Source organism: Cryptotermes secundus, unplaced genomic scaffold, assembly GCF_002891405.2.
Source record: "Cryptotermes secundus unplaced genomic scaffold, Csec_1.0 scaffold40, whole genome shotgun sequence".
NCBI classification, from domain to species: domain Eukaryota; kingdom Metazoa; phylum Arthropoda; class Insecta; order Blattodea; family Kalotermitidae; genus Cryptotermes; species Cryptotermes secundus.
Genome location: NW_019730583.1, coordinates 1,248,108 through 1,259,085, shown reverse-complemented (window position 1 = coordinate 1,259,085; position 10,978 = coordinate 1,248,108). Strand labels below are relative to the sequence as shown.

The following is a 10,978-nucleotide window of genomic DNA, read 5'->3' as shown; positions in this document are numbered from 1 at the left end:
AAGAAAATGTGGGAGCCTCGACGTCTCACAACCCTACGGGCCTTCACGGTCTGTTACAATGATAGCTTTACCTTTCTTTTACATGTAAAGTGAAAACAGAAAGTGCGAGACATGGGCGGACATGAGAGGATAATACTAAATTATAGTAAACAGGATATAATGGTTTGTACTCATTTATTTATTTAGACATGGAAGACGGTTAATGTATTGACGAGCTGAATTGCCTTAAGATGTTCAGTAAGGGATCTGACCTCGGTTGCACGGGGACTCGGTAACTGGGGGAAAATAACAGTGCAAGAAACAGCTTCCTATTGCAATGCAGAAATTTTTAAATGTATACTATCTAGGCAATGAATTCTAACATGCTTTTGTGCTTACATGAATTATATATTTTTTTCATTAGAAGTTCTAACTTGCGCTGAATTTTGAAAGCAACCTTACTGAGCTTACAAAAGGAAAATTCATAATCCTTGTATTGAACAGAATATTATAATATTTTCCGTTACCTTTTTCAATGCATTGTGATTTTCACTCTTTATACATATACATACTTCTTATTGTCAATGTAGGAAGAAAACTGATTGCAGCGTTAATACGATTATGACTGCAACTGTGTTAAACTACGATGTTTTAGTGAGAAAGGCATTTATGATTTGGGGCAGCTCGACCGAGCATACTGCGCTGAGGGGATTTCAGTTCTTACCTGCTTCTCTTACGTCTTCAGTTTTCACGTCGCAAACTACTTTCGCTTCCTCTTCAGGCACTCTCTGTCCTGCTGACTCGAGATTGTCGGAAGGCACATCTACACACAACAGTCAACACAACATGCATATACAGCCATGCAACGTGCTACAGAAAAGAAACAACAAAAATAAATGTATAGCATATTACACAAAATATTTAGATTTACCATGGAAAAAGGTTTCTTTATATTATATTGAGAGACATTTTATATAAAATGGAAAATATTTGTGCTTGTGTTTATTGTCCTAGAAGTGACGATTTTAGGAATTTCTTAAGGGCAATATTATAATGTTTTTCAAAATGACGTGCTTTTTTTTATGAGATACATTATCTGACTGCTGTCTTACTTTCACTCAACTGTATACATACTAATCCTTTATTTGTGAATGTTAAATGTATTATCAATATGGCGCACATACCTGTAAATGTACCAGTGACATCACAAATGCTTTTTCGGTGTCACTTTTCGGGCTGTTTCTAGAGAGGCCGAATGTGGGATTTTCATACTCTATTCTTCTTTGATATATTTATGGTTTACATCAGTTTTGAATAATTAAGTATAGATTTCCCAAGGTTAAACTCGTAAAAAGTGTCATTTTATATATGGAATGAAATAAGTATATGCTGCCCAGAAGAATCTATGGGGAAACTGGATGAATGCAGATTTTGAAATAGCTCGCATAATATCATGCTTACGGACAGGCCCATATATGGGGGGGGTGCCTAGCAGGTCCATCCGGACCAGACCCCTGGCCTAGGGTTCACTAAATATACCCTTATTTAATTTAAAAATTTGAATCGTTAACAAATTATGTCAAATAAATATGAATACTGTATAAATTATAAAACATTGTAAATATTTTCTTTTACATCGTTCAAACTTTTCTTAAATGACAGAAAGTCTATGTTTTTTTATGTATTAGACATATTCATATAATTGTATGGCTTTTGGAGTATAGTGTGGCCTCACATTTGTGACGTGCCTGGGCTCCATCTTACTTCTATCGGACCCTGATTACAGATGGAATCTAAATTGCAATCACAGGATGCATTCTCATGTTCAGCTTTAGTAAACATACCTGATGTTAAGAACTTCCGAATAGGAATTTAAATAAAATATATATGAGAGATAATATGGAAAATTATGTAGAATCCTGGTAAAATTATAACGTAAACTTCGGTGTGATCGAAGAATCAAAATGTGTTGATGTGAGGGAGAGTCAGTAAATACTTCACAAATAGAAGAAAAACAGCCGTAATTTATGTAATAGGTTTTATATGTGTAACATTAGATAGCACCATAGTGCAGCCTATGTCGGTCTACGTAGCAGACGCAACATTCAGAGGTTGGTTTCAGTGGTCAAAATGGCGACTGTGCTTGAGGAATATACCACCGAAGAACAACGTTCTGTTGCGCGTTTTTGTGAAAGAGGACTCAATACAATTGCTATTTATAAAGAAATATTTTTTGTTTTCGGCGGGAAGTATTTGTCGCGTCAAGCGGTTCACAGCTGGGCCGAGGATCTCTCTCAAGAATGTTCGAAAGTCGCAGATGATAACCCGACCAGGTCGCCCTGTTAAGAGCGCGACAGAAGCAACTGTGCTGCGGATGGAAGAGTTGATTCGAGCTGACAGGAGGATAACGACAGACAGTGTAGCAACTGCACTAGGGTGTTCCCATGGTTTAGCAACACCATAAGGCATGAGCGTTTGAAGTTACGGAAAGTGTGCGCATGGTGTGTGCGCAGAGAAATGATGGACGGAGAAAAATGAAACGAATGGACCTGTTCTTACAACATACCTTACGATATGCAGATGAAGGAGAAAATATGCCTAACAGGACTGTTACTGGGGACTAATCATGGGTGCATCACTACCAACAGGAATCAAACCGTGCTTCAGTGCAATGGAAACATCCCAGTTCACTTTCAACCCAGAAGTTTAAGGTTACGAGTATGCCATCAGCTGGGAAGTTTATGGTTACCGTGTTTTGGGAATCTCAGGGAATACTGTTAGCCCATTCTCAGAAGCGTAGTGAAATTGTAAATCGTATTGTGAAGTTTTGTTGAAGCTTCGATGTGCAAATAGCAGAGAAGTTGCAGGACAACTGGCACGAGGGTTACTGCTTCATCATGACAATGCCAGACCCCATATACCCCGAGTAACCCAGAAGAGAATTCAAGAACTACAGTGGGAATTTTTTGAGGATTCCCCTTACAGCCCAGACTTGGCCCCTAATGACTTCCATCTGCTTAGTCCGCTAAAGAACACCTTGGTGGCAAAAGTTTCGCTGACAAAGAGGCGACTAAAACGGAGGTGCGTAAGTTGCTGAGACAACAGTCAAAAGACTTCTATGCTGCAGGTTTCGGCGCACTGGTAAATCGGTGTGACAAGTGTATCAATGTTGGTGGAAGATATGTCAAGAGTCATATGTTTCTTCCAGGATCGAATATCATGTCTTATGTTTTATTTCCATTTCTGACCTATTTACTGACTCTCTCTCCTCGCATAACATTGGGCCATACCGTCCCAAGACCGCACAATCCTGCATAAATGAAGGCAGTAGGGATTACCGTTAGAGCGCTGACGGGCCTCCTCAAGAACGCATTGCTTGGTCTGCTTGACCATTAGCGTCTCGAAGCGGGCGTCGTCAACAAGGGATCGACGTCTCGCAGGGTAGCCATTCTGAAACAACAAGAGAAAGACACTAATTTCTGAAAGTTTATAACGAATATGCGAAATAATTAGCTCGGTCTGTACGTCCTCTGTCGTGTGCAATAAGACTAGAGGACGGTTAAACTCTTAAAGATATTAAACACAATAGCAATAATCATTAATTACATTGTAAGTTTCTTGTTTCTATCTCAATATGTGTGTACCGTTACGGCACCTTCTTCAAAAGGCAGAGAGGGAGCAATAAATTTCACGTATCAAGTTCCTGTTTCAGCGAGAGGAAAGTTCATAATAATTTTATAAAGTCCTTATGACAATTACTGAGACAAATATTAATTTTGTTTCTATGTATTTAATCTTTGGTTCTTGGTTATATTAATAAACAATTCTTTCTTATTATGTCACTTTGTCTGTTGATTCTAAATAGGCATGAAATGCCAGATTCCAGAGTTTCTCGCTGAAGAAGTCTCATGCTTTGGTCTCCATGATTACTATCTTGTTTATTCTTGCAGGTGATTATCAAATTTGGTATAGAAGACCAGATTAACGGCCGTGAGGAACCGTTGCGCTGACCACGTGACAACCACTATCCGCAAAAGTTGTCACTAACTTCGTCGACAATCGGCGATCGCTCGGTCGGTAGAGTTCTCTTGAGGACTACAGGCCACGGAGTAGGATTGTTAAAGTTTCAGAATACATGCAGCTTTCACTTTCGGAAATAAATGAAGGCAGAGGCAGAGTGTTCCTCCGAAACGTACGTAATGACCCGCCATATGAGAATAAGCAATACCATAACGCTGAGGACCGCAATGCACGGTATGAAATGGTGTCGCTTCAAGATATGGCACGTGGAGTTTTGAAGGGTCTCGAGAGGAAATTCATTTTATTTTCGCACAGTTTTCTTGTTTTAAATACTTTTTTGTTTAGACGATACAAATACATTATCGATAATTCATAAATCACAAAAGGATCTTCAAGGAATATTTGTAAATTTAATGTATTGCCTTATTTACAACTAGTAGCTCATTTGATGACTCATGCCTTGGAACACAATGGCAATTCTCATCTCTGCGCTCTCTTTCGGGTTGATATTTATGGAAACTTTTCTTTTATGATAGTCATTGCCTGGCTATTCACTGGACCTTTCGTAAGCTTCAGAGACCTTCGCGTTGCGAAACCGTCAGAAGTATTTTAAATTGCCGGTATGGGAAGAAACGTCTTACAGAATTGCCCCCTGTCCTTGTATTGACGTGGGGCTTCCTTATCATCATTCGAACTAACCAACCAACTAACCAGCTCAGCTACTAACTAACAAAATAACTATCTAACTAATTACATTCATCTGAGTCATTTTTGAGAAGGCGCAAGCCGCTCTGCTGCTTAAGAAATTCCCAAAATTTTATGGAATCAAAGTTTTCTGGTCCCTGTTGGGAGCCAAATTAATCCAATCAAATCAAACCCTATTTATATAGAATTCGTTTTATTACTGTCTCCCAGCTACTGTTATTTTCATTCTATTTAATTAAAAGTATATGAACTACTGAAGAAGAAAGGAAGATCGCTTTTGTACTGGCAATAGGAGCAGGTGTGTAATATTGTCTAGGTATTACGCCATCCTCTTTAGTTCTCCAACCAACCACGAACGCATATTGGGCTGGGTATGGGACGAGGATTCTGAAGCAAACTAAAAAGAGAACATTTCGTTTTTAAAAAAATATTCTGGTCTTTAGGGACTGTGTCGCAGCAGAGGGAAACACACAATATGATTCTTTAAATTATAATAGTTTAAGAGTGCCACGGTAGGGGGATAAAATCTCATTTCTTATATTTTTGAAGGTTGATGGTCATGTCATGCCGGCAGTAAAGTAAACGGACTGATCCCGTAAAAATACACACTGTCAGTGATATTTAGTGGCTGTGTTCGCTTTCCAAAATACAAAATTTAGACATACTGTCACGTTTCCGGGGTTCCGTGACTAATAATAACTGGTTCAGAATTGGATGATTGGATTTATTGGTACCTTATTTACAATCTCTCTTAATCACAATCAATTATCACGTTATCGCTAATCTACCCTATTCACAAATCACTAGGAGACTGTGACTTCTCAGGTTTTACTAGTCGTATCCTGGCAACGGATTTATAATAGTCTCACTACAACCACGGCCCACACCAAATCTTATCGCAGGCTAACTCCGTTGTATTGCTTACTACTCTTTCTATTCTCATTCTCCCAATTCTAATTCTCCAGTGCCCCTAGCTGCAAAGAGACTCTCGTTATATAGCCTCTGGTCGGGCCCCATGGGAAACACCGTCTTCTCTTGTCGCGTATTATTGTGTTATCTAGCAACGAGTTGTAGCACGGTCCTCAGAGAACACAGCTCCCGTTGTTGTGTGTTCGGTGGAACCTGTATTCTGAGTCGTTGTCTAGCAATGGATATATGCGTCACAGTACATTCCAATGTTCCTTCTATCTCTGGAAACATAGCATGAAATTCTTCTTTCGTTGTTGTCATCTAGCGGTTTACAATTGGGCCCATTGGAGAAGAAATTTTTCTTCAAGAACATGGTAAATGTCAGATTAGGACGAACCAAGCGAGCACGGTGGCTGTTCTAGTATTCATGTTTGTTTATTGGACACTCATCTCTTTATTTAATTACAGTGAGAAAAGATATGGTCATGACACGAAGTCCAATTGTGAGTCGAAAATTCATTTTCGACTAATAGGCTGCCGTGAAGATTCCAGGACTCTGTTTATCGTTATATGGGAACAAATTCGTATTGGATAATTCCTCGTATATACAAATTAAACAGATGAACATAGTTTTGACCTTCATGATTTCGAAACGAGGCTTTCTCACTCTCCGAAACTGGACTCTTCTTCTGACTGAAATTAGCTTTCTGGGTTTTACTGGATGATAGAGTTGTCATCGTCACTCACTCCTTCTTCGTAACCAGTCTTGCATAAAGATTTGAGCAAATTTCTTTTCGCCTCATATTTTTTAAAAACAAAACACTGTGCCGATAAAAGACAAATAAGGCTCAATTCAAAAGATTGTTTCACAAAAATCTGCTTAGCCACACAGTCACGTGATCCAACATGATACAACGCATCCGTCTTGCCATTTAGGTGGACTGCACAATTACATCAGTCCGAATTAAATATCAGACACCCTGTAGCCACCGAATGAACGGAGGGAGGTGTGACGACTGAGTGCAGAGGACAATAAAATTTAGCCTACACGTGTATATATTCCGGTGTCAGTGGACAAAAGAATTTTGGGCAGAACATTTACTGGCATTCTCCCCTATTATTTTTATAATCGCAGCCGCGATAACACAGTCGGTATAGCGACGGGTTACTGGCTGGACGACCGCGGTTCGATTCCCGGCAGAGACAATTTTTCTTCTCCATATCATCCAGACCCGCCCTGGGGCACACTCACTGCACTACCCAGCAGACACCGGGGTCTCTTTCCCCATATGTCTTCTTGGTTTGGTGCTTAACTAATTAAGCACAAGAACAAATTTATCTTAGCATATTATGTATAATTATATTCCTTGCCTGAAAGTGGTCGATTCGTGGAAGACGATCACGTGCTGACCTGTATTATTGTCTATATTAGGACCAGGAAATATTTATGAACAAACTAAACCTCACTCTCCTTTTTTTTCTTCAAGAGGCAGCTTATATAGATATAGCGTTAGCTGTATTAAATGGGTGCTTCTGACAGTTTGAAATTTGTTATGCTAGGGTGCAAGTCTCATTTCCTCCTCTTGAGTGTGCTTCCACCCCTTTACGTTACACACAGGATCTTAAAGATCTCAAGAAGTGGCTACAGGGCAAACAGGTGGTCCAGACTACAAGCAAGTTAGCGGAATGTAGAGACCACCACAGATAAGGGTGCAGCAGGCCAACGGAACGCCATATAGTCTGGTAGATATTCGCCAATATATCGGTCGCAGCTCTTGTTCCGGTCTTCAAGAGAGTCATTTAACATGACGGCAAAAGTTTCCTCCTAAAATTTAATAACGATGTACCAAATTTTACGGTATCACGTCCCAGAAGACTTTAATACCCACAGTCACTACCGTGAGAACCTCATCTCTCGTAATAAACCGTCAGTTTCTATAAAGGGAGGGGAATTTGTTGGCAAGCTGAAGGACTATTAGCTTCTCAAAACCAACTCTTTTTTGTACTATTGGTAGATGCATTTGTGATACTAACATGGAAACATGGCACAGAGCAAATAGATAATATCTGTGATCTAATGTATCCACCAACTTTTGGCTATATTTGATACAGCTCTTGGGTAGAAACACCTCTAATAGCTCAGTCAGTATAGTGACTGGCAAACTGGAGATTCATGTGTGTCAGAGGAAAGACTCTTGTCTGCGCCATCTAATTCAGATCAACCCTGGCTACAGAGTGGACGACCGAGAGGTCGGAATTCGAGTCCCAGTAGGTTCAAGAATTTTCACTCCTCCATATCCTGACCGGCTCTAGGGTTCATGCAACCCTCCTATATAGCGGTACCGGAATCTCTTTCCCGGGGGCGCAGCGGCCAGGGCGTGAAGCTGACGACTCACCTCATATTAGTGCCGAGGTAAAGGAAATGTGGATCTATACATCCACTCCCCCATACGCCTTCATGGCGTAATGCTTAATTAGTTAAGCATAAGGAATATTTTACGTTTTACATTAGCAAAGCGTGTATTTTCGCAGATAATTATCAATGTGTCATAGGAACATGTAGTCTCTGTCTTCATTTCTACCCTGATGACAGAGGCAGTAGATTCCTTCGAAACTTCAGTAAACACACACGATACCACACAGTGCCACGAACTATAAGATCGAAACATAAATCTCCTCCTCCATGAAATCTCATCCGGAATAACTTCGTGTGTCGCATTGGCAGCAGCTGCTGAAGACCAATGTGCACTTAGATATTGATTTCGAACATGACTGTGGCTCCTTCTGGGGGATACCACTGTGCATAGTTTGTCTGTTTGTTTGGAGATTCAGTGTGCACAAGTCACGAAACGCATCTGCTCAGTACATATAGATCTTCGCACGGACTCTCTGGGGTGTACAGGATTCCTGTTAAGGGATTTGTTGGGAGAAAGAAAAAAAAAGATTTATTGCTGGTTAAGATAAACTTATCGGAGGAATCTGAGAAAGACTGAACGATTCTTTTCCTGTTATCTTCGTCTCTGACCTTTTCCAACTGTAACAGAAAGTTGCTGCGATTTCAGCTGGGTAACCAGGAGATATACCGGTGTATGAACAAGAGCAGTTATTCTGATGTACTGTATAAAGTGTGCACAGTATCTCGGGAGATTCAGTTGTTTTTCTGCAGGAAGAATTCTGAAATTAAGGGGGAGATACGAGTTGCGCGGAGGGTATTCAATTTCCGTGTGAGATACGGAGTTGATAGACATTTCGTCTTTGAGTCTTTTATTGTTATTAATATTATTATTATTATTATTCACTCTATGAATCAGATTTCTTTTAGGAATTCCGACCAAGATAGTGCTTGCCTTATTGGAAACTTGAAAGTTCTGTATTGAAATTCTGACCAGAGCCCGCCACTAGACCCCTCCTTAAGCCAGTTCACACACGTCCGTATCCAACACTCCATTTCTCTGAGATCCATTAGGTCTCAAACGTGGTCTCTTCCTTTCCTACATTTCAAGTAAAGGATACAATTTGTTTATCTCTACCAAATGTGTTACATGCCCCACTGTTCTCATTCGCCTAGTGATATTAGTACCATAACTTGTACTCCTCTCCAAATATAATTAGAATGATCTAGTCAAGGAGGATGAGATGGGAAGGGGATATATATAGGATATTGGTGGGAAAGCCAGGCGGAAAGAGACCATTCGGTAGACTAAGGCGTAAGTGGGTGGACAATTTTAAAATGGATCTTAGAGAGATAGGATGAGATTGTATGGATTGGATTGATCTGACTCAGGATAGGGACCAGGGGAGGGTTCTTATGAGCACGGTAATGAACCTTTCGGGTTCCATAAAATGTTGGGAAGTTCTTGAGTAGCTACAGAATTGGTGGCTTTTCAAGAATGGCTCAGCTGCATGAATGTGTGAATGATATTAGTGAAATTGAAAATTGTGCAATTTTCTATATTCTCCTGTTATTTCCCCTCATAGGTCTATTTTTTGCCGATCACAGTGACTGCGTAGTCTAAGGCATAAACCGTCTTCGCTAGCTCGAACGCTAGGATCGTGGGTTCGAATCCCAAACAGGGCATGTCTGTGTGCGTTTATTCTGTGTTTGAGTTGTGTAGAGGACTTGCAACGGCCTGATCACCCGTGCAAGGAGTCCTACCCACTGAGTATAGGATTAAGAAACTGAAAAAGCAGGCAAGGCCCAACAAAGGACTGTAGAGCCATAAGTAGATAGGTTCGTTTTTCTCCTCAGGATTTTGTTATTAAATACCTTAGGTCTACGTGTTCCCTTAAGGGGGCAAACCGATTCTTACACCCATAGAAAACAACAGATACAATTATGGTTGTATGGGGTGTTATGTTTACGTTTGTCGACAGCAGGTGGGAGAAAATAAAAACATGTATGGAATGCATTTGAGCATTCCACGTACGCACATATTTATTCTGCTCGTAATTTTCTTGTGAATGTAATTATGATTTGTTGTTGTTTTTGCGAATATTGGGTCAAGTAATTCGAATATGACTGCATATAACGTTACAGTGAAAACCTGGGTTCTTCAGACGATATAGTGGCCACGCTACGATCTAGACAACTGAGGAGCCGAGACTGGATTCACTGCATGGGCAAGAGACTTTCTCTTCTCCACAGCGTCCAAACCGGCTCTGGGACCCACCCAGACTCCAATGCAGTCTATACAGGAGTTTACGAGGGTAAATTTGCCGGGGCGTGAACTTCATTGCTCTCTTCTGCATAATGCCGACATTAAGATTTCGTGGAGCCGTATCCCCACGCCTCCTTAAGTCTTCATGGTGTGGTCTTAATTGAGCGCAAGAATAATGAACTAATCTGTCACAAGCAGTACAAGTAGCCTGTCTCTGAGACTGTTCTTGCTCAATTACATTTAGTGATAATAATAATAATAACAAAAACAATAAAGTTCTTATTTATTTGCATGCTAACTTAACAGCTTAAAGGCCCGTTATGGAATGAGTACGTGTAAAAGAAACGAAGCAAAGTCCACACAAACAAAATACAAAAGCAATGCAATTTATATCATTTGATTAATGATAATAATATGAATACTACCTGCAATAATATTAAAAAATATAAATTTGTCCCTGTGCTCAACTAATCTCTACGCCATGAAGGCGTATGGGCGGAGTGGATGTATACATCCAGGATTTCTTGACATCGGCACTAGTTGAAAGTGAGATTTCAGTTTCGAACCTTGGCCGCTTTATCTCTGGGGAAAGAGCCGCCGATACCCATTAAATAAGATGGTGGATGGGTCCCAGAGCCGGTCTGCACGACGTGGAAAATAGAAAATACTCGATCTCATACCCCTCGGTCGGTCAGCCCGTAGCCAGT

The 10,978-nt window shown here is 40.3% G+C and overlaps 1 protein-coding gene across 2 annotated transcripts in view; it reads right to left on the bottom strand.

Moving 5' to 3' along the window:
- The window catches only part of LOC111866340 (tyrosine 3-monooxygenase), a 69,335-nt gene that overhangs the window by 26,941 nt on the left and 31,416 nt on the right, over positions 1-10,978 (bottom strand). The window contains exons 2-3 of one of the 2 annotated variants that reach the window (XM_023855189.2): positions 3,318-3,429; positions 704-802 (exon numbers count right to left, since the gene is read on the bottom strand). In XM_023855189.2, the coding sequence (XP_023710957.1) occupies positions 704-802; positions 3,318-3,429 (211 nt within the window). The remainder of the gene's footprint in view (positions 1-703; positions 803-3,317; positions 3,430-10,978) is intronic. The other variant, XM_033752201.1, reaches the window with a different exon arrangement.